Source organism: Ambystoma mexicanum, chromosome 7p, assembly GCF_040938575.1.
Source record: "Ambystoma mexicanum isolate Mex_15411 chromosome 7p, UKY_AmexF1_1, whole genome shotgun sequence".
NCBI lineage: Eukaryota > Metazoa > Chordata > Amphibia > Caudata > Ambystomatidae > Ambystoma > Ambystoma mexicanum.
In genome coordinates this window covers 598,613,081-598,636,478 of record NC_090939.1, presented here as the reverse complement: position 1 = coordinate 598,636,478, position 23,398 = coordinate 598,613,081, and the positions used below count along the sequence as shown (strand labels likewise).

The following is a 23,398-nucleotide window of genomic DNA, read 5'->3' as shown; positions in this document are numbered from 1 at the left end:
CATGTAGTCTACTCTGTCGAAACTCTAGGCTCAGAGCTAGACTCTCGAAACTTTATGAGCCTCTGACCAGAACCCTACCTCCCAACAACAAAAGATCCAATACCCAGAAGCCCAACACCAACGTCCCCCCAAAAAACAGGAGACTTCCTCCCACTACCCAGACCAAAACTGTACCACCTCATCCGTCATACCACCTACTTAAAGGAGGACCAATAAATGCAAGATCCCTGATAGCACATGCCACAGATATCTGCGATCTGATAATGCTTGACAATCTGGACTTCATCGCCATCACCGAGTCCTGGCTGCACAACGCAGCAGGACCCCTACTCTCCTTAGCCATCCCAGAAGACTTTACTATATTCAGGCAAGATAGAACCAACACGCGCGGCGGTGGCATTGCCATCATCGCAAAGACCAGCTTAGATATGAGAATCTCACCTACAATAGCAGCTGACTCATGTGAATCACTCACTATCAAACTTCCACTAGCTAGCTCCCAAACCTTGACGATCCACCTCATCTACAGACCACCTGGTCCCTTAGGGACCTTCGAGGAGGATCTACATAATTCACTCTCCAACAACCTTAAAACCTCTTCACAACTACTTGTCCTAGGAGACTTCAATCTGGGTTTCAATGACCCTTCAGATAAAAATGCCACCATTATTGCCAATTCCCTTTCAAATCTGGGCATGACGCAAAAAACTCTTGAACCTACACATAATAAGGGAAGAATCCTTGATTGGCTAGTAGACTACAATTGCACGGCCAATATCAAAGCTATTATCCCTCAACCTTGGACAGACCACTTCTTCCTGTCATTTGAACTATCTACCTCCAGACCACCTTCACCAGCCTCCATCATGGCCCCGCCTTGCCCAACAAGAAACAAAAAGAGCATCACCAGAGACAAAGTGATCCCGGCCATTCTACCTACACGTAACGGATTAGCAGATCATCTAGACCCAGAAACACTAGTCAACGAGTACAACAAAATTATGCTAACTACCCTCGACAACATCGCACCCTTGAAACTTAGAAAAAGTAAACCCAAATCTCACCTAAATAAATGGTTTACCCCCGAACTAAAGGATTTGCGACTACTTAAGAGGAGCTGCGAAACAGCTTGGAGGCTCACCCCTTCAGTAGACCATAAAATGAAACTAACAGAAATCTCCTCCCAATATAAAAAAGAAATCCATCTGGCCAAACAGAACTCCTTTAATAAGCGGATCTCCAACGCCAATTCAAGCATGAGGGAACTTTTCACCATCCTCAAAGAACTAGAGTCACCCATCCCCATTCCGGACACTTGCATCAAAGACAAAACTTGGTGCTCCAACATTCAGCTAGCCTTATCCAATAAAATCTCCCTACTCCAAACAAAAATAACCAAAAAGAAAGCCTCCCTTACTCATCATCCCAAGACTAACAACCTCATTACAGACCATACCCCAAAGACCCAGGACACAGCCACACGGTTTATGTTTTCCAAAACATCGATTCTCGAGGTGGAGAAAGTCATCCTCTCTCTTAAGCCGTCTAACTGCCAGGGCGATTCTTGCCCTGCCCAGCTTATAAAAGACGCAGCTAGAGACCTCTCCCCAATTATTGCCAAACTCGTCAACTCCTCATTCACGTCCGGCACGGTACCCACCAACTTAAAACAAGCCTGGGTACTACCATTGCTTAAAAAGCAAACGCTAGACCCTCTTATACCCACAAACTACCGCCCCATTACAACAGTCCCCTTCCTGCTCAAAATCCTGGATAAAATTGCCTACAATCAAATCCAAAGTTTCCTGGAACAACATAAACTTTTAGGAGAGCGCCAATCAGGATTCCGTCCACAACATGGTACAGAGACTGCCCTTATTGACCTAAAGGCACAAATAGATGAAATAAGAGATAAAGGTAAAATGGCTCTCCTCTTGCTGCTGGACCTCTCGGCGGCATTCGACCTTGTAGACCATGGAGTACTTTGTAGCCATTTAGACTCAGCCGCACATTTTTCCAAGGAGGCCATATCTTGGATTGAATCCTTCCTCAGTGATAGGACCATGAGGATGTTCTCCCCTTCGGCAGCGGCGGACCCAATCCCCATCCGTTGTGGAGTCCCTCAGGGCTCATGCGTCTCCCCGACTCTCTACAACATATTCACTAAGCCCCTTTTTGATGTTCTGGACCATCTTGGTATCACCTACACCAACTATGCAGATGACACCCAGATTCTCCTCCCACTTTCCGGGGACTACAACAAGGATTTGGCCTTGGTGAATAGGGTGTATATCATCGTCCAGGCATGGATGGCAACCCACGGTCTATGCCTGAACGATGACAAAACAGAGTTGCTTATCCTAGGGACACATTCTAACATACAGAAACTCAGTCAGGACTATACCTCATTTGAAATTGACGGGAACATCATCAAGGTTTCCAAAGATGTGAAGACACTTGGCTTCTATCTGGATGCCACCCTCTCTTTTGACAAGCAGGTGAAGTCATTGGCATCTGCCACCGCCTACACATGCAAGCTCATTAGAGCAGGCAAGCACTTTCTCTCCGATAACAACTGCCTTATCCTAGCGAGAGCATTAATCCTTTCGAGGCTTGATTATTGTAATGCCCTCTACATTGGAGCAAATAAATCCATTACCCACCGACTGCAAATTCTTCAAAACAATGCCCTACGAGCCGCCCTTGGTGTACCTAAAAGATCACATATTTCAAACATCAGGCGTCAAAACAACTGGTTGTCCTCCCAAAACAAAATCCACCTTAAAGTTGCATCCCTAGTTCATAAAGCCCTGAACAATGCAGCACCAAGCTATCTCCGCAATAAACTCACAATAAGACATCACTCGCGCCCTGCCAGAACTGCAAATGCCAACAGCCTCATCATTCCGAGATTCAGGTTATCTAAGGCGGGGGGTAGTAGCTTCCCGGTGCAAGCAGCTCAATTATGGAACTCATTGCCTAATCCTCTACGCGAGGCACAGCCCTTCCCTAAATTCAGAAATAACTACATCAATCTGCTAAGGACTGCCAATGAATAGCCTACTGGCGCCCACTTATCCTTCACCCCACCCTAGAACATACATTTCATCATGATCTTATGGTCCCACCCACTTTGCCCACCTGACCGTTGAGCTTTCGCCCACACAGTACCTGTACATAGACTGTCTTGATCATATTTTGTATTTATTCTGCATGTAAACCGCAATTGCTGCCTTACCGTGATATTTTGCATTCTATATTTGTATTTTGTATTTGTACAGTGTATGTATCCCATGACCCCACCCTGCAACCTAAGCTTCGCATTTTCTGTACTGCTGCGCCCGGTTACCTTCGGGTCTGGTGCGCATTATAAGTGAATAAAACAAACAAACAAACAAACAAGGAGGGATTGGCCCTTAAGAGCACTACAATTACAACTCAATCTAAGCGGGCAAGACAGGAGAAGAAATACAGAGTCCCGGACTCGGCTCCCAGGTATCTCAGGTCATTGCCTTCTCCGGACTCAGTGCTGTCAGCTGCCGCCAGGAAGCGCTTGTCCAATCCCTCGTCTGCATTAAAGGTGCCCCCAGACGAGGAGGGCAAGGAGCTAGATGCGGTTGGCAAGCACACCATCTACACTGCTGCTTCCACCATCAAGGCTTTCAATGCCTTCGCCATCCTGTCTCTTTACGACAGGGCACTTTGGTACAAGCTCGGCCAATACTGGACTTCCTTCCAGGTGAATGAAGCCACTTCAGATCACGCCATTACTGTGGTGTGGACATAGCAGACTCAGGGTTCCTCCAGATGGATAATGCCGTGGCCCTGCGGCGCCAGGGGTGACTGAAGGCCATGAACATTTGAGCGGACGTGCAGTCCAAGGTCATGGACATGCTTTTTGATGCTGATAATGTGAGGGGTCAGAAATGTGAGGCGGACAACTTTTAGATGATTTTTCAATAAATGCCATTTTATTAAATCATAAGTTCCAATAAATGCCTCACTATCTCTACTTGGCCCATGATATTCCTGCCTAAAATAGACTAAAGGAAACACTCTACCAAAAGGTATCTTGCCCTCACACTTCTACATAAAATACACACGAAAATATATGACAATTCACAACAACAATAATTGCAACTGCAATGTATTCAGTCTTTTTTTATTACCTGGGTGAATTCCCCTTGCCCAGGTTTTAAGTTGGATTCAGTTCCACTGTTCAACAAAAAGAAACAAGGAAAATGCAGGTTTATAACAAAGTTTCAACACAGTTATTTACAGCTTCAACTTGTCAAAAGAAAGTTCCAATAATCCAATGTTCAACAAAGAAAAGGTTCCTCTTCTTCCTTGAATCGATATTTTTAGTCCATCAAATAGCATCAATGCTATTCTTGGTCAGGATGATTTAGCACATCTTCTAAGATTCAAAGAAACACAGCTCCTCGATATCAGCTTCTCTCGGCTCTCCTTTCACCACCAAAAATCAGTTTGTTTCTTTGTCGAATAACTTTAAAGCACTTCAACTTCCCCTTGGTTTGCTCTCATACCAGGCCTACTTCTACAAAGATCCACTGTGTGGGTTTACTCGCTTGCCCGTCACTTTTCCACAACCAACAGTGCTTATGAAGTTCTAGAGCTACTGAAAATCAAAAAGTTCACAACAGCTTCAGCAGTTTGCAGTTTTATGAAAAGACAAGATTCACCTTAGTGCTTTAACACTTTCTTACAAGCAAGGCACTTCTTCTGAACATTCAACTTCCAGAAGGGCAGCCTCTTTGCCACTCTTGTCTTCCTGCCACACCAGTAACCAAGTACAAGCACTTATTTGTATGCCTTGTTGTTAGTCTCTTTTGGCTTTGGCCAATGCTTGTATGTTCACTGAAACTCACTAGCTTCAAGTTCAGTCACTTGGTTTCAATGCTACAATGTTTTCTGCTGCTTTATGAAGGATTCTTCAGTTGGCTTTCATTTTAGAATCGCTTTTAGGCATACGCGATTAGTATTTAAGCTGTTTTCCTTAGTTCAGTATTCAAATACTAACATCAAAGCAGTTTCGCTCATACGCGAGTGTTCCTATTGTTGGATTCATTGTCTGACAATAAACGGTTGGGTTTAAAGCAATTTCACTCGCACGCGAGTGACTCTTTCTTGCTACTGTTGCTTGCCTTGAATACGTGAAAGGGTTTAGAGCGCTTGTATCACTCACCAGCTTCTTGTTTTTTCTTTAATCCCTACGCGTGTCGCAGGACTTCAACTTCTCTGGCTTTACTCGAACGGGCACACTTCCTTGCTGAAGTTGCCTTCATTCCTGCCACTTCAACCCGGAGCTCTGCTTGCTCCTGAGACCCCCTGGGACATACCCACCCCCAGTAACGGGTCTCATGCATACTTCCCGCTGCGCAACCTCTGCATTCAGACTTGGTGTACAAAGGACCCTCTCAGGCCCGGCAGCTGGAATCTTCGCTGCAATTGTCCCGGCGCCCTCTTTCCTCCAACTTACAATGTGCCTGCTTCTGCTTTCTCCTTCTGCTGCTGTTGCTATTAGTAATGGCCTACACCTGAGGGGCCTTTTAAGCCTCTCTGCCTCCCTCAGGTGTGGGTAATTTGCCTTAACAAGTTGACCACTCCTGCAACATTGCTCTGGGGCCCTCTTCCTCATCCCAGTACTTCGGGAATTATGGGACTTGAAGCCCCCAACAACAAGATTAGGTTTTCTTATTTCTTCTATGCTACAATAAGCCATTAGAAGGGTGGGATTTCAGGGAAAATTAAACAAGGGGCTTTCCCAGTCTTCCTGACCTCTTCTCCCCCTATGTGATCCTCCCCCAGGGTCAGGATAAAAAAGTATCTTCCTTTCCCCGGCCACATGAGAAGGATAACATGCCACGTTCTCTTGAGGAATCACTGCCGATTTATCATAATAACCTGTTTGGGAAGGCAGATCGAGACAGACACAGAGACTGTGCCGTCTCTGCGGACCCTGCGGAAGGTCGTCACTCTCTTCCCCACAGGAAAGAGTCTCAAGGTCCTCCAAAGGGTACACTACCACCTATCGTCAGACCTCCCGCTCCACCACCCAGGAAGCCTACTGGGGCCACTCCCAGGCCTATGGCAGTGGATGCCAGCATAATTGTCCGCAGGCCAGGACGTAGATGCCCAAGCAGGCCTCGACTGGCTGTTAATTCACCGCTGTCCCAATTTCGCACCCCAGTGGGAGGCCGACTGTCGAACTTTGACTAACAGTGGAGACACCTCACCAATGACAAATGGGTTCTGGACGTTGTGCCGCAAAGGCACTCTTACGAATTGGTGCCTTCACATTTCTCCTGTAGCGCGTCAAGAACTTCACATGGCCCAACTGCTAGATGAGGTTCAGGCCATGTTAAGAAAAGAGGCAATAGAGCCAGTCACTCACCGGCTCTGGCGCTCTGGAGTATACTCCAGATACTTTCTGGTATGGAAGGAGGGGGCCAACCGATCCTAGGTGCAAGACGCCTAACCAAGTACTTAAAGTCCCAGAAGTTCAGGATGGTCACGTTGCAACACATGCTCGAACAGCTGGAGGAAGCTGATTTTCTGGCATCTCTGGCCCTTAAGGACATATACTTCCACATCCCCATTCATCAGAAACATCTGAAGTTCCTGCATTTTGTAGTCCGGAGATGGCGCTACCAGTTCAGGGCCCTACCCTTCAGCCTGAAATTGGCACAGTGTGTGTTCCCGAAATTCTTGTCCCTGGTGGCGGCGCACCTATGCTGCAAAAAATGTTTTCTATGCTGGAAAACTGTCTCATTCGTTCCCGCTCTCTCGCGGTTGCGAACGAGCATACATCACAGACATACGCCTTCTGACTTTGCTTGGATTCTGCATCAATTATCTCAAGTCCTGCATGGTGCCATCGCAGAACTCTGTCATGGGCACTCGTCTCAATAGGGTCACATGTATGGCGACCCCCTAGGAGGAGAGGCCATCGTAGGAAAAGTTCAGCGGCTGTTGGCAGCTTCTATCGCAAAAGTCCGGTCAATTAAGTCTCTGTTGGGCATGATGTCTTCTTGCTCCCATCTGGTCAATTTTTGCAGACTCCAGATGTGGCCGGTTAAGGAATTTTGAGACGCCAGGTGACGGCAAGTCACAGGCTCTTGCACAGACAAGATCGCCCTCAATTGGGCATTCCTGCAGGCTCTACAATAGTGGGTGGTGCGCCTTCATCTCACTCGAGGAGCACCCTTTCGTATCTCTCCTTTCCAGGCCATGGTCCACACAAACACTTCCCTAGAGGGTTGGGGAGCCCACACACAGCAGTCTCATGGTAGAAGTCTCTGGCTTCTCAATGAGAAGGGCTTGCACATAACTCTCCTGGAGCTCCGGGCTGTGTTCTGGGCCCTCAAGTCTTTCCAACCTCAGCTACAGGGCAAGGTGGTACAGATCTTCATGGACAACAACACCACCACCATGTTCTACATCCAGAAGCAAGGCAGGACGCACTCTCTCCCTGGAAGCCAGTACCTGGGGCGCTGGGCCACTCTTCAGGATAGGTTTCTCGTCTCCTTTCACCTGGCAGGCACCAAGAACACCATTGCAGACTCGCTCAGCAGGGAGCTGCGGTCTTGCCATGAGTGGGAACTTCAGCAGATGCCGGTGTCTCATCTCTTCAGCAGATGGAGTCCTCCCCAGATCGATCTCTTAGCGACAGTTTACAACTCCAAGTGCCGCAGGTTTGCCAACAGATATCCTCAGCTGAGTAGCCTGGGGTTGCCTTCTGATTCCCGTGGGACGGGCTCTTCCTTTACGCCTTCCCTCCAATGCCGCTACTACTAAGTTTGATCAATACACTCGGACGTTGCTACTGCGGGATGACACTCATCGTGCAGGTGTGGCTGATGCAAAATCTGGTACTCGGACCTTCCCAATCTGTCCTGTGGATCCCCCATCCAACTGCCTCCACTTCACAACCTCCTAGCCAGAGGAGGTTCTTCAATCCTGAAAATGAAACTCATGGCCTGGCTCCTGCAGCCCTACATTTGGTCACAATTCAGTGCTTTTAGAAAGAAGATCCTGGCCAAGGCCAAGGCTCCCTCTACGTTGACTTGTTACAGGTACAAGTGGAAGCGCTTCACAGTGTGGTGCCTGGTGTGGAATATCATGCTGCTGCGTGTAACTGCTCTACAGCTAATCCCGTACCTGCTTTTGCTGGCCAAAGCTGGCCTTGCCCATACCCCAAGGTCCATCTGGCCACCATATCCCGGTACACACAGGCTCTGGACTGCTCTCCCTTTGGTTGCACAGGCTGGTTAAGAAGTGCCTCAAGGGTCTCTTCAGGACTTACCTCCCTCCCCCCCGTTGAAGGCTCCCACCTCGGCTTGGGAACTGAACATGGTCCTGTCTAAGCTCATGGGGCCTCCATTTGAACCAATGCATCGTGCCTCTTTGAAGTTTCTATCATGGAAGACCACTTTGCTGGTGGCGGTCACCTCAGCCAGGCAGGTCGGTGAGATTCAGGCCCTCCCGTGTAGACAGCCGTATTTGTCCTTGCATGCCACAATAGTGGTTCTGCAAACTCATTCTACCTTCATGCTTAAGGTTCCATTGGACTTTCATCTCAACGATCCTTTGGTACTCTTATGTCCCGTCCCCTTTCCTCCATACTGCATGAGCGTCCCTTCCAAGGGACAGAAGATGGAACCTTTTTCACCAAGAGTCCCCTTTACTACCCTGACACCGGCGCCACACCCCAGTCCCCTTTTCTGGGTCGACTGAAACAGGGCAATTTCACCAGCATTCCTGGGTTTGGCTTCGCCCCTGTAATACCACATGCTCTTCCCCGGATTCTTCTGTCTTCTTTTCATCTTCTTTTTGTCATTCAGGTACTTGGTCCTCTGGCGTCACTCTCCTCCCCGGCGCATGTTGACTTCAGCGGGCTTCAGCAGGTGTCCACCCTGCGAGGGGTTCTTCGCCACGTCCGACCCCCACGCTCTTTGCCTCTGCTGCCTTGGCTCTGACCACGGCTGGAAAGGTTGTACTGCGTGCGACACACTGACTCCACGCTCTCTGAAGAACAAACTAGCTATGTGGAGGGAGCTCTTCGAAAGGTCGCCTCCAGAGGACTTGAAGGACTTCTTCAGACAGAGATCGAGGCCCAAGGGAGGGCTGCTATTTTCCATCGCACCCCGTAAGAGCGACTCCTTCCCGAGAAAACGCCCGAGTGGGAGGACCCTCTCAGGTTCTCAGACTGGCACACGCACCGAGGCTAGTCCAGCTCACGGCCGAAGGGGTCATCCGATCCTTCTGGAAGCGGTGCTGAGGGACCGCAAGGTTCTTTTACCAGGTGTTCACCCGAGGGCCAAGGCCCTTGTACCGGCCTTAAGTCTGAGGGGTCGCCTGCACGCAGCACTACCGGCGACTCTGCCGAGGGCATTACGCCTGCCAGGACTCGGCCTGAGTTGCAGGGTAGGCCTCATGCTCCACCACCAAGAGTCTTGGAGGAGGCCGTGCCCAGGGAGCCCAGCACCATGACTTTGGCACGTGGCACGCAGCTCGACAAGATGGCCGCTGTGCCAGACAACATGACCGCTTATTCGTTGCCACTCCTGGGAATGGAGCAGGTGGGAGAACGAGCTTTAAGGTGGGACTGGTGTCAACCAGGTAAGGGGCCTACAGTTTATCCGCCAGCAGCGCAGGGCAGGTTCCCCCTGCAAACCAGACAGAGTGCACTCCGGCCCCAACAGCCCCCTGGCCACTCCGTCAATATCACTTGTCACCTCTTCAGCCTCCAAAGACAGTTTCTTCGAAAGGTTCCTGGCGCTGATGCGAAGCCCCCAGATGGGGGTCGTTCTGCAGGATGCAGTCAGGGACTTGCTCCCTCCGGTCACTCCACCGACTCCTATAGTCATTCCAACCATGGCTTCGGCACCACAGGCCCCAGTGCAGACCCCGCTGCCCTTGCCGGCTACTTCGATTCCGGCTCCCCTGCCTTCCACTGTTCAGGCTGCTCCACAACAGCCTCTGCAGCAGCCCCCAGCTCTGGTCTCCACACCGCAGCCCACAGTGCCCAGAGCTCCACCACCCGTGCAGGACACTCTGGTGGATACAAACGAGGAGGAGGACCCTGACACGCCATCATCAGCGTAGGCCTTCCATGGCAGGCTTTGAGGTTTGGCAGAATATTTAGGCCTTCCTCAAGCCGAGGTCGAGCACCCCGAGGAGGGTGTCTTGGCCGAGGTCCTCACCCTAAGACCCCCTACCAAAATGAGTATCCCGATGCAGAAAGACATCGTGGCTTTGGCAAAAAAGGGGTGGCTCAAGCCACACTTGGCCCAACCTGTCAATCAGCGCCTCAATGCCAAGTACAGACAGATGGAGTGGGGATGCACTCTTTGGTGATCGCTGCAGCGTCACTCTACTGTAAGCCTCAGTTGTCCTTGGCCACCTCGTCCTCGCCGCTGCTAGGCAAGGAGGAGAAGATCTTAGAGGCGTACAGGAAGAAGCTGTACTCCAACACCTTGCTGCACCTGCGTCAGGCCAACGCAGATGCCATGCTGGCAGCCGTTAACCAGAAGCTTTGGCAAAAAATTGTGGACTTCGTTCCAGAACTTCTGGTGCAGAGCCAGGCACGCTTCAAGGCGGGTCTAGGAGAAGCCAAGCTGGTAGTGCAGGACATCATGGAGTCCACCGTGGCCCACATTGATACCTCTGGCCAGGCCTCACCACGGACAGGAGATGGACAGCCTGGCTTCGGGCTACTAAGTTTAACCCCAACGTCCAGGAACGCATATTGGACCTTCCGTTCGGGGGTAGCAACCTCTTTCACTCTACCACCGACGAGGTATTAGATAAAAAGAACAGCTTGCAAACTGCAAAGTCTTTATCCTGACGAAGGCCATGCCTAAAGCGTATATCCAGTCGCATCAACGCTCCGACAGGGGGCGGTTGTTCGCCGGGTTGCAGGGCTTCCAGGAACTCAGGTCTAGACAGCCTGACCTCTCGCTGAGTCAGCACCAAAAAGGGGGGAGCAAGGGCTTCTTCCAGTCCCCCTCCTCAGCAGCAGCCTCATAAGGAAGGAAAGAGAGCATGACGCGTCCCTTCGGGTCCACGTGTCTCCGGTGGGGGGCAGGCTTGCCTCTCGCGTACATTTTTGGCACCAGAACTTTGCTGACCCCTGGATCCTCTCTGTAGTATCCACAGGGTACCGCCTACCGGTCCCTCCCTCTCCTCCTTCTCCCCTCCACTCCCACAGATTGGGACAGCAACTCTGTTGGCAGAGATCTGGTCACTCGTCGAGAGGCAGGCAGCGGAAGAAGTCCCAGCCTCCCAGAGAGGATTGGGCTTCTATTCCAGGATTTTTGCCATACAAAAGAACCAGGCTGGCCTGAGAATTGTGTTGGACATATCCACCCGCAAACTCTCTCCCTCCCTCGTCAGAAATTCAAGATGGTTACGCCAGCACTCATTGTAGAGACACTAGACAAGGGAGACTGGATGTGCTCCCTGTATCTGAAGGACACCTATCTACAAGTCCCGACTTGGCAGCCAGGATCCTTCCTGCGATTCAGGGTAATGGGCTGCCATTTCCAGTACAAGGTGCTACCCTTTGGCCTCAACTCAGCCCCCAGCGTATTTACCAGACTCATGAATGCAGTGGCATCCCTCCTCGGGGCCCAGTGCCACCACGTCTACCCGTACCTGGATGACCGGCTCGTCAGGGCCAGATCTCCGGAGGGGGTTATCCACACTTCCTCTGCACTTATGAACACACTCCACAACCTGCGGTTTACGATCAACCTCAAGAAATCTTAGCTGCAGCCCACTCAGAGCCTCAATTTACTGGGCCTCATCTGGGATACGAGGTCCGAGAAGGTCTTTCCCTCGGAGAACAAGATTACGGCCATCAAGAGAGCCACTACTCACTTCCTTACCAGAACAGTGACCTCGGCCTGGTGGTACCAGCACTTATTGTGTATCATGACAGCGGTCCTACTGGCCATGCCGGACACCAGACTCAGGATGAGGAGGTTACAACTGCACTTTGCAGCCTCATGGAATCAGGAGAAGGGCTCCCAAGCAGAGCCGGTCAGCATACCACCTTCTCTCCACTCAGACCTCACATGGTGGTCCAGGGACTGCAACCTGCGGACGGGCAGACCCGTCAGGCAGCCGAGCCTACAGGTCACCATCAGTACAGACTCCTCCCCGAAAGGCTGGGAGGGGGGGAGTGGAACTCTGGACAGCCACAGCGTCCATGGAGTTTGGCCCCGGCAGGAGCACATCAACAGGCTGGATCTCAGGGCCATCTGGCTAGCTCTCAGGGTTTTCCTTCCGCTCATTGAGGGCAGGACCATTCTTATCCAGACCAACAACTCCACCAGCATGTACTATGTCAACAAGCAGGGGGGTACCAGGTCCCCTACGCTATGCAGCCTAGCGGTCAGCATGTGGGAATGGGCCATTGAGAACAACATGTACCTCACGGCTGTCAACCTCCCGGGGGAGGCCAACTTGGAAGTGGACAGGCTCAGCAGACTGGGAGCGGACAATTAAAATGGCAATTGAACGACTAGGTGCTGCTGGAAGTCTTAAGCAGATGGGGCTATCCTCACGTGGATCTGTTTGCTTTCTGGAAGAACAGGAAGTGCCATCAGTTCACGTCCTGGCAGGGGCCTGGGCGACGCATTACAGATACGGTGGGACATGACAGCCTATGTGTTTCCTCCCACACCCCTGGTCCACAGGGTCATCCGCAAGATAGAGGACTCTGATAGCTCCATGGTGGCCGGCGAGACCGTGGTTTTCCGAGCTGCTCAGCCTCACAGACAGACCACCCTTTCGTCTTCCGACAGGGCCAGCCCATCTCCTGTCCCAGCAGGGGGGCAGAGTTGTCCACCCCGCCCCACATAAGCTAACCCTTGCAGCGTGGTTCCTGAGCAGGTCACACTCAGGCACATGAGCCTATAACAGGCTAACCTGGAGATCATTCAGGGCGCCAGGAGCAAAGCTACCAGGAGCCAATATAAGAGTAAATGTACAAGGTTCTGTCATTGGGTGGACTCTAAGGAGATCGACCCCCTTACGTGCACGCTGGATGATGTGCTCTCCTTCTCGACACACCTTGCACACTCAGGAGTGCAGGAGGACACATATCGCACTTATCTGGCAGCCGTATGGGCCTACAGAAATTGTGAGGAGGAGGTCTTCTCATCTTCCATCCTGATAGTCAAGAAACCTGCCCATCAAGAGGCCACACCCTGTGTGGGACCTCAATATGGTGTTGGGTGCCTTGGGGCGCAAACCCTTCGAGCCAGTGGCCTCCGCGGACATCAGATCGGTCACCATTAAAACGGCACAGGCACTAGGAAGTCCTGCGGACTCACCCTCCATTCCTACCTAAGGTACCTTCCTCTTTTCATCTAAACGAGGAAATAGTCCTACCTACGTTTTTTGCTGACCCCAAGGATGAGGCTCAGAGAGTCTTCCACTGTCTGGAGGTCAGGCACGCTCTGAAATTCTATCTGGACAGGACCAAGGGCTTCTGCAAGTCGGACCCACTCTTTGTCACCTTTGGGGGATCCAGGCCCGGTTATCAAGCATAAAAAGGCCTCTATTCCAAGTGGATGGTTGCATCTATCAAGGAGGCATAAAAGGGCCTCACAAGCCCCTGCCAGCTAACATGCATGCCCACACCGTTGGGGCCAAAGCCACGGCCATTGCATTTCAACGGCAGGTTCCGTGGCAGGTTATCAGCAGGGCGGCCACCTGGACCACCCCTTCAGCTTTCTGTAAGCATTACTGTTTGGACCCCGGCTCTAAGTCAGACGCTGCCTTCGGACAGGCGGTTCTAAGGAACCTATTTGCTTAAGGAGGGTCTCCTCTCCACCCTGGGGCTACATTCAGTTGTAATCATCCATGTAGTATGGAGGAAAGGGGATGGGACGTAAGAGTAATTATAAGTTACTCACCGTAGTGACTAACGTACTCTTAGTCCTTATTCCCCTTTCCTCCATAAGTCCCACCATCCTCCCCCCCTAATAATACCTGTGTCATTAGGCAATATTAAATATTGTCGACGAATCATTGGGGACTGAGGTGTGGCGCCGGTGGGCGGAGTCAGGGTAGCGCATGCTCCCAGGGCCGCACCCCTAAATTTAAAGGGGAAGAAGGTTTTTTTCTGGTGAAAAAGGTTTGGTCTCCCGTCCCTAGGAAGGGACGCCCATGAATTATGGAGGAAAGGGGACGAAGAGTACGTTAGTCAGTACGGTCAGTAACTTATCATTTTTACCAGTTTTCTTCACTAAACCTGCTTCGACTACTGAAGGGTGTGGCAATTGCTGGTGGTGCTCGTGCCCTGAAGTTCTATGTCACCCGCACGAAAGACTTTCGGAAGACGTCTCAGCTTTTTGTCAATTTTGGACATGTGGGACACAGGAAGGCCCTTTCTAACACATCTATATCCAGGTGGCTCTCCGCCTGTATCATGCATAGGAAATAGTGGAAATTACTGATAAGGATATATGGATCCTGATGCTGCACAGTGCCAAATGAAGTAAGTTTGGGTTCCCATGTTAAAAATGGTTAATGTTACAGATATGATTTTGCTTCAGGATTGCTCTGAGCATTCTGAGTAATAGGACTTCACCAATTGCTGAGCCATGCTCTGGTTCTTTGAAGGTGTGAGGTCAACAGTGGTCGTTCCTGTGCTCAGATTGTCCACTGGTGGGTTCAGTGCTGAAGAATAATATCTTAAAGTAATGAAGATTCACTGGTGATGCTACTGTGCTAAAGAGGCCTGCTGCTGAGGTGCAGCTGTCCAGTTCGCTAGAGATAAAGGGCCTAGACTGGCCAGTGCAGAAGGTGTACCACATAGGCAGTTCATGTACAAGGTACTCCTCAGAAAATGTGCTTTTTTGTGTTTCTTACCAGTTGTAGCTTGTTCTGTACACCAGGGTCAAACCACAGGCTTCTGGCTCAGTCAGTTTCTCATCCTCCTGGTGTCAGGTTCTTCTGCCCCTTCATGTCGACTGCCACTTTTAACCTTCTCTCCCTTCTTCTCTGCGGTTTTCAGGTTTGGATTCTTTTTTGAAGCACAGACACCATTCATGTACAGGCCATATCTGGTTATGGCTTCTGTAGCTTTTGCAGTCTGAGACATTCAGAAGCTAAAATCATCTGACACCATCCATATCCCTCTTGCTCTCTTTTGCATGAACTATGTCCAGCCTTTCAGAGACACACAAACTTAATTTGCATTTGTGAAGATTCATTAGATGTGGACTAAACATTGAAATGTCGGGTAAACTAGTTGAAGAAAATAAAAAATCCTTTGGGCCTCATGTCAGGGATTAAGGATGTAACCTTATCCTTCCCGGGTCACAGTCCTCACAGGCCAAATGTCCTTATGACTTGAAGTGATCATTCTTAAGAAGTGTGTTACTTCTGGTGAATACCTGAAGCATTATGTAAAATGTGGTTGGCCGGTATATATCCTGTGCAATCACGGAGGAGGGGGGAAGTCCCTAAATATGTTAAGTGTTACTCCATTATGTTGCCTGACAACACATGATGATGACTAAGGACTGGCAATTAAGAATTACCTGTGCTGAGTCTGCTCACTTCTTTAAGTCTCATTGTGAAAGGGAACAGTAGATGGAATAGAAGTTCAACCTTCCTTAATGTCTGTAAGTTGGGAGCCTGCATTTCAACGCTCTTAATGAAATGTGCCTAAATAGCTAATTTGTATGTGCCATTTCTGTTCAGTGTCCCGTTTTTACAATTACTTATTGTGTATTCCTTCCCTTTATTTAATAATGTGCTGATTTAGATTACTTAATAAAAACTTGAATGTCCAATGTCCTATGGGAATGCTTTTAGGGTGAACAGAGATTCGTTTAGGAGTAATGGTTTAACCTTTCTGTCTATAAAAACTGTTCTTCTATATGTTTTGAACAGGTGTTGGTGGCCCTTGCATGTGACTTGGAGCTGGATACATTGCCATGCTGTGCTGAAACGCACAAGTGGGCCTGGTTTAGAAGGTACTGTATGGCCTCCAGGGTTGCTGTCTCTTTGGACAAAAGAACACCTTTACCACGTCTGTTCCTTGATGAGGTATGTTGCTGTAATTGTTTGAATGGTAAATTAATGTAGGTTCATGAATAGCCGCACATCATTCTAAAAGAAATCTTTTTTTTTAATGCAGTTTGTATGGTATATAGTTAGCATAAGTTAGGCATGTTGTTAAAATACGTTTACCGAAACCCAAGTGTAATTACAATCATGTCTTTCATTACTAATCAAGGTTTACGCCTCCTTCTTTTATTGGCATTAAGTAATTGTGATTGTAATGTTTACCATTACAATGTGTGTTTTTTCAGTTTTAAATTGTTTTAAGCAGTTTATGTCCTTGCAGCCACATTTTATTTGTTGAGATAAAATCTTTAAAGAGCTAGTGGTGAGCTGTGCAACCTCAGGACATGCCCATCCCACTTAGGTGAATTTAGCAAAACCAAATGTTTGGCAGGTTCCCTATTGCAATATCAGTGGTTATGATTTGTTCAAAACCTTCCAGTCATTACTCTTCAGTTTTGCATAGGTCACCATACGTGGAAGAGGAATGTCCAGACGCAAGTCCTGAGGTTACTGGGCCTAGAGACACAAGCTCCACCACACTGAAACATGAAAACATGGCCTGGACTACTCCTTTGTGGTGTGGCCAAGCCAGGTTTTCATTAGGTCTTTCCTCTCCTGTAAGGGCATGGCAGTTTAAAAAACAATGGTTTGGAGGGTTGCCCATGGCATTGTTTGTGGTTATGATTTGTTCAAAACCTTCCAGCCATCATTCTTCTGTTTTGCACATGCCTGAATTGTCAAGGGCATGACATGCTAGTTTGGAGCACCAGTTACATCTTTCTATTTTCCAATTACGGGACCTGAAGTCTGCAAAGACACTCTGACTCTCTGCATCTTGGCGGCATAAAGACAAAGTCTTTTCAGGACATCCTGTAGCTACAGCACCGCCCAGAAAAAAACTCTGCCGGTAAAATGGATCCTTCTAATGGATAGTATTCTCCCACAAATTTGGGTTTTGCCATTTGAGCAAACCTTCACCGCAAGGGCCTTCTCCAAGTTATTGTCGGTTGTGGCAGCCAGTCTAAAAAGGGAGGGAATTAATGTCTCTCTTACTTGAACAACTATCCAGTCAGTGCCTTCTTTCAGAAGCAAGCCAGGAATCTCATCTGCCTCTTCCTACACAGACTCTTCCTTCTCCCTCAACTTCACGAAGTACCAAATTACACCTTTGCAAATGCTGCTGTTCATCAGAGTGGTCTTGATCTCCTTCTTGGGGCTTTTCCCCCCAAAGACAAGACTTTGAACATCCAGCCGATGGTCACCAAATTCCAAAATGTCCACATTCTGCCAGTCCTGAATTTTCTATGGTTGTTGGGTCTCAGGGCATCTTTTATTTTTCTGGTGCCAGTGCCAATGATGAGATCACTTCATTGGTATCTCAGAACTCCATGGTCACAGTTCTCGGGCAACCTGGTGGACCGGCTACAGGTCCCAACCAGTATCTCACAGGACCTCCTTTTGTGGTCCAGCATGGAGAACTGTATGTCAGGAGAAACCTTTTGGCACCCTTGGCTGCAAGTGGCAAGAGTGACGAATGCTTCGTCTAAAGGGCTAGGGTGCACACCTGAATAAACTCACAGTGAGCGGACTGTGTTCCCCAGCAGAGAGCGATTTCTGCATAAACCTTTTGGAGTTGAAGGCGATCATACTGGCCCTGAATGCCTTTTTACCCTGACTACAGGGGGAAAACAGTCCTACATGACAGACAACGCAGTGGCCATGCACCACCTTGACAAGAGAGGAGACTCAGTCACTACTACTGTGCAAGGATGCAATGCAGCTCTGGTTTTTGGTGTTACAAAGACAAATCTCCTTGTCAGTTATTCACCTAGCCCTGAAGGAGAACCCAACAGAGGAGACCTGAACAGGCAGGGCTTGCACTCCCACGAATTGGAGCTGTATTAGGAAGTCCTTATAGAGATAGTCACCCTCTGTAGAACCCTTAAGGTAGATCTGTTCACATCCAGTGGCAACAAGAAGTTTGAGCTGTTCTGCTCCAGAGAATTTCCCTCGAGAGGAACGCTGGCAATGCATTTGTAGTGGACTGGAACTTTCCACTTCTATATGCATTCCCAGTGATTACCGTCATACCCCATGTCATCAGGAGGTTGAGGCGATTTGGCACAACCATGATCCTAATGGCAACGGAATGGCCAGGGAGAATGTGGTTCCGGGACTTTATGGACTTGCCATTTGCTCCCCAAAACATCATCCAAAGAGAATAGACCTTCACTTGTGTTAAGAAAGATTTTCTTTTTGCACCTTTTCCTCAATAGATTCCTATGAAATCTCATTTGTATGGCTTTTTTTAAACCCTGTCCTTAATTTTCGAGGTCAGTAAAGCCTTCTGCTTTACTTCCTTTGCTGTGTTGCTCATTCTTGTGGAGAAACTGACTAGTTCCTAAGACTGTCAGTACTGAGAGACTGTCTGTATGAATTATTGTATTTTTACAATTGCACATATCACCTTACAGTGCATATAGGATAATTTTGATTATTATAACTTTTTGTATAATGGCTTTTTGGTTTCTTTGACAAGGTGCCTAAGAAAAGCTGAGGGTAGTCTGCTTTTTACCAGTTTTGTGATATTTTACTTGAGCACTTTTGCATTTACCTAAAATGGCTACTAAAGGTGGCTGTTCCACAAGATTTTTCTCTTGTTCTTTGGCTATATCATTGTTTGACCTTCTTCCTGCTTTCGCAGGTCAGGAAATACCTGATATGAAAGTCGGCTTCCCTGGTAAAGCTGCTGCTTTCTTGGGGAGGTGAGCTTTGTATGTGACCCAGAGGTGGGGGTTGGGACTGTTTGGCCCCAGTCCACATCCTCTGGCACCCGAAAGTCTGTTGCTGGATGGATGTGATGACCAGTGGTTGTCCAGAATGAGACAACTGTGCCCTGTTTGAATGGTGCAGATCCTTACCATTGGTGTGCTTGGGCTTGCTCCTAGGTTGTATCTTGGATAAAAGGAAGGCTCCTGTAACTGTTTGACAGATCGTAGTTGGAACCAAGACTTCACAAATAAGAGCAAGCCTCCGACGACCCCAGGATAACCTGTGCAGCTGACCTGCATTGGCTCCAGTGATTGGCCCAGTGAAGCCCTGCTCCTCTACCTGATCTCCGAAGACACTTGTTGGCGATTTGACCCTTGGATTGGTGGGAGCAACTAGTCTTGACCGCTGCCCAAGGATGTGTGCCTGCAAAGCCTTTGCAAGTGTCTCTGGACCAACTGGTGGACTGACCAGCTCCCGCCAGAGCTACGTCTTTTTAGCCTTCATCGTTCTGAGCAAAGGTAACTTTTCAGATCTTCAGCGTATGCCACATGTCACCTTTGCCTGCAATTTCTGCAGTCTCACTCCAAGGGAAGCTGCGCTGGGGCTGCCTCTGTGTTCGCTGCTGTACGATCACCTGCCGCCTGACCGTGGTAACCTCCATTGGAACCATTTTCTTTAATGCTGTGATGTGTCCTGAGGGGGTCTGCACTGCAGAAGTCTTCATCTTGCATCTTCTTCTGAAAGCTGACAGCAACCGTTGCAGAGCAACGCGACCAACTGCCAACACAAAAAGAGACCTCTGCACCGTGACCCCTGGCTTTCCTCTCCCCGAACCAACTGCAGAAAAATGCATCTCCAACAGATTCTGGAAGACCCTCGGTGGTGTCTGGAAGGATCAGAGTCAGGGGGCTAAGTTAACATACCAGTTTCTGCCACCCATCCTCCATAGGGTAACTTTGGGTGCAAAGCCCTTTGCTCCAACTCCCTCTGGCCTGGCCTCTAGTCATCGAACCTGGCCTAAGGATCCTTTCCTAAGAGTTACCTTATGAATAGGATAGAGTGGGGTACTTAGCCGATTTGCAGTAAATACTTGTATTACTTTAAAAAAATTCTAACCACCACAGCTCATTGCATCATTTCTGAAATCCCTTACCTGAAAAATCTATATATTATAAATGTGAATTTTGGGCACAAGGCCCATACCATCCTAGGGTTGGACTTCATATGATAGAGAACTGTACATGTGCTTTATGTTGACTATTTCTACCTATTTTTTTCTTGCATCCGAGTGCTCCTGTTGAGCACTGGTAACTAATGCATATGCATTTCTTTACCTTATTGGTGAATAGTTGTATGTTATTTATGGTTTTGATTCACAGCTGTGATTTGTATATGATTTGTGTGTAACTAAAGACCTAACAAATAACTATTTTTATATACTACTGTCTAACTTGTATTATTAGGTATTGTGTGGACTCATTGTAGCCATAGACCACTCACACTTTTCCTTAGACTAAAGCTTGACTGCTTGCTCACCTACCTTGATTGGGCTTTGGCTAATGTCTCTGTGGCTTCCCTGTTTAACATAAATAGGATTGCCTCCCAGAATCCTGCCGCCAGGGCAGATTTTGAAAATCCATCTTAACATTTCGTAAGCAGAGGACTCTGAGCCTTCCCCCGAATGTCAGCGCTCTCAATCTTGATACATGGCTATTGAAAGGATGAGGTGCAGAGATTGAAACCTCCCGGAAGATGTCATGGAGGTGGTGTTCTTGCTAGAAGACCAGCAATGAAGGCTCTTTATTGATGCTGATGGAAGACGTTTTGCAGCTGGATCCCCACTTAACCAACATCACTATAGTACTCTTTCCTGTTGCACCTTGCATGACAAGGGCTTTGGGTGACTGCGGCCAAAGGGCTTTCTCCATTTCTAGATGAACACCAGACCAAGGCTCTTACTTTACAGTAAACAACAAGAGTAACAGGGGATACCAGGGATATCTCAATACTGTGACCTACCCCGGATAGAACAAAAAAATACTTAACAAAGAAGGTCAGAGTACTCTCTGTGTTTATATAGTGAGCATCAATGCAACCCATCCGTCTCTGAGCGCCCATTAAATCATGGCAAAGAAGATACAATATACAGCAACATGTCTTATTACAAACATTATGTTGGATAGAAACAAATTGAATTCAATCCAGTCGACACACCAACACTATTAAATATAATTTATTAACATTTCTTTGAAGAAAAAAATTATCGTAAAAAAACACACATCGTCAAAAGTGTTAATATTATTCAAAGTGTAAACCAGTCCCCTCAATTCATCCATGGGCTGGTACAATATAACATTCCCATCTTAAAAACCACAAGACAACACACATCAACCATATCACATTCACTCACAAACCATTCATAAGTTCATACACATTTTACAAGTAATATTCATTATAAAAATGATTGTACTAAAAAACAAGTTTAGCAATATAAGTCCAATATTCAATATGGATCATACACACTCACTAATGAGTCAGACTTAAATACTACAATCTGGTCCGACTCTAACTAGTTACACTTGAAACTGTTTATAATTAACAGTATATTCCCCAACCCGACATGTTTCTTTCTGTGTAGGTTTAAATAAACAGAAATTCTTCAGGGGTATTATGGTCCCGTATGGTCAGGTGGATAGTAGATGGAGAACAATGGAACGGATAGACTGCACTGGAACTACTCACAGTAAGTTTCATGTAGTAGTCTCTATCCGTGCCGCCGATGAAAAACACATAGGCCCAGTACTAGAATGCCCACAATCGCTGCTTTAGATCAAACCTCAGCATCTAGGGGGGTGAGATACAGAACCAAATCTCTGGACAGATTGGACCCCATTTCGTTTCAATCAAACACCACCTCAATACGAAGGGTATGGAGCTCTCCGTTGTATGTATCAAATACATGCATACTAGTGGTGATCACCGCGGCAGCCAATGGCCGTAATCTGGTCAATCGAGACCCGCGACTCTTGTATGTAACTGAATTACTCTCGAGTGTGCTTAGAAGGAATCTGGGATCCCAGATAGGAAGATCCCAGATTCCTTCTAAGCACACTCGAGAGTAATTCAGTTACATACAAGAGTCGCGGGTCTCGATTGACCAGATTACGGCCATTGGCTGCCGGGGTGATCACCACTAGTATGCATGTATTTGATACATACAACGGAGAGCTCCATACCCTTCGTATTGAGGTGGTGTTTGATTGAAACGAAATGGGGTCCAATCTGTCCAGAGATTTGGTTCTGTATCTCACCCCCCTAGATGCTGAGGTTTGATCTAAAGCAGCGATTGTGGGCATTCTAGTACTGGGCCTATGTGTTTTTCATCGGCGGCACGGATAGAGACTACTACATGAAACTTACTGTGAGTAGTTCCAGTGCAGTCTATCCGTTCCATTGTTCTCCATCTACTATCCACCTGACCATACGGGACCATAATACCCCTGAAGAATTTCTGTTTATTTAAACCTACACAGAAAGAAACATGTCGGGTTGGGGAATATACTGTTAATTATAAACAGTTTCAAGTGTAACTAGTTAGAGTCGGACCAGATTGTAGTATTTAAGTCTGACTCATTAGTGAGTGTGTATGATCCATATTGAATATTGGACTTATATTGCTAAACTTGTTTTTTAGTACAATCATTTTTATAATGAATATTACTTGTAAAATGTGTATGAACTTATGAATGGTTTGTGAGTGAATGTGATATGGTTGATGTGTGTTGTCTTGTGGTTTTTAAGATGGGAATGTTATATTGTACCAGCCCATGGATGAATTGAGGGGACTGGTTTACACTTTGAATAATATTAACACTTTTGACGATGTGTGTTTTTTTACGATAATAATTTTTTTCTTCAAAGAAATGTTAATAAATTATATTTAATAGTGTTGGTGTGTCGACTGGATTGAATTCAATTTGTTTCTATCCAACATAATGTTTGTAATAAGACATGTTGCTGTATATTGTATCTTCTTTGCCATGATTTAATGGGCGCTCAGAGACGGATGGGTTGCATTGATGCTCACTATATAAACACAGAGAGTACTCTGACCTTCTTTGTTAAGTATCTTACTTTACAGTGCCTCTCGTCATTCAATTCTTGAAAGCGCTAGTAAATACCTTTCCTGACCACCTTTGTGGTGCCTGCTTCCCAAAGTGGGGTCTGATTTTCATTTAACTGAGAAGATTCACTTGCCAGCCTTTTACCCTCCTCCTCAGCCTTCGGAGGAACAGGAGAGGTTGCATAGACTAAGCCTGAAAAGTGCTTTGAGTTTCTACAGAGCAAGAACAAGCCACTTCAGGATGGAAGATATATTATTTGTGGGCTATGCTGGCCCAAAGATGGAAAAATCTGTGACTAAACAAACTATGTCCGGATGGAAAGGGTTAACAATGTCTTAAAGCTATAATATAGCAGGCAAAATCGTTGCAGAAGGACAGAGTGCATTCTT

The 23,398-nt window shown here is 47.6% G+C and overlaps 1 protein-coding gene across 4 annotated transcripts in view; it reads left to right on the top strand.

The window, feature by feature from the left end:
* Window positions 1–23,398, top strand: part of HERC2 (HECT and RLD domain containing E3 ubiquitin protein ligase 2) — a 2,956,340-nt gene that overhangs the window by 2,362,537 nt on the left and 570,405 nt on the right. For all 4 annotated transcript variants that reach the window (XM_069636605.1, XM_069636607.1, XM_069636603.1 and 1 more), the window contains one exon: window positions 15,937–16,092. In XM_069636605.1, coding sequence (XP_069492706.1) covers window positions 15,937–16,092 — 156 coding nt within the window. The remainder of the gene's footprint in view (window positions 1–15,936; window positions 16,093–23,398) is intronic.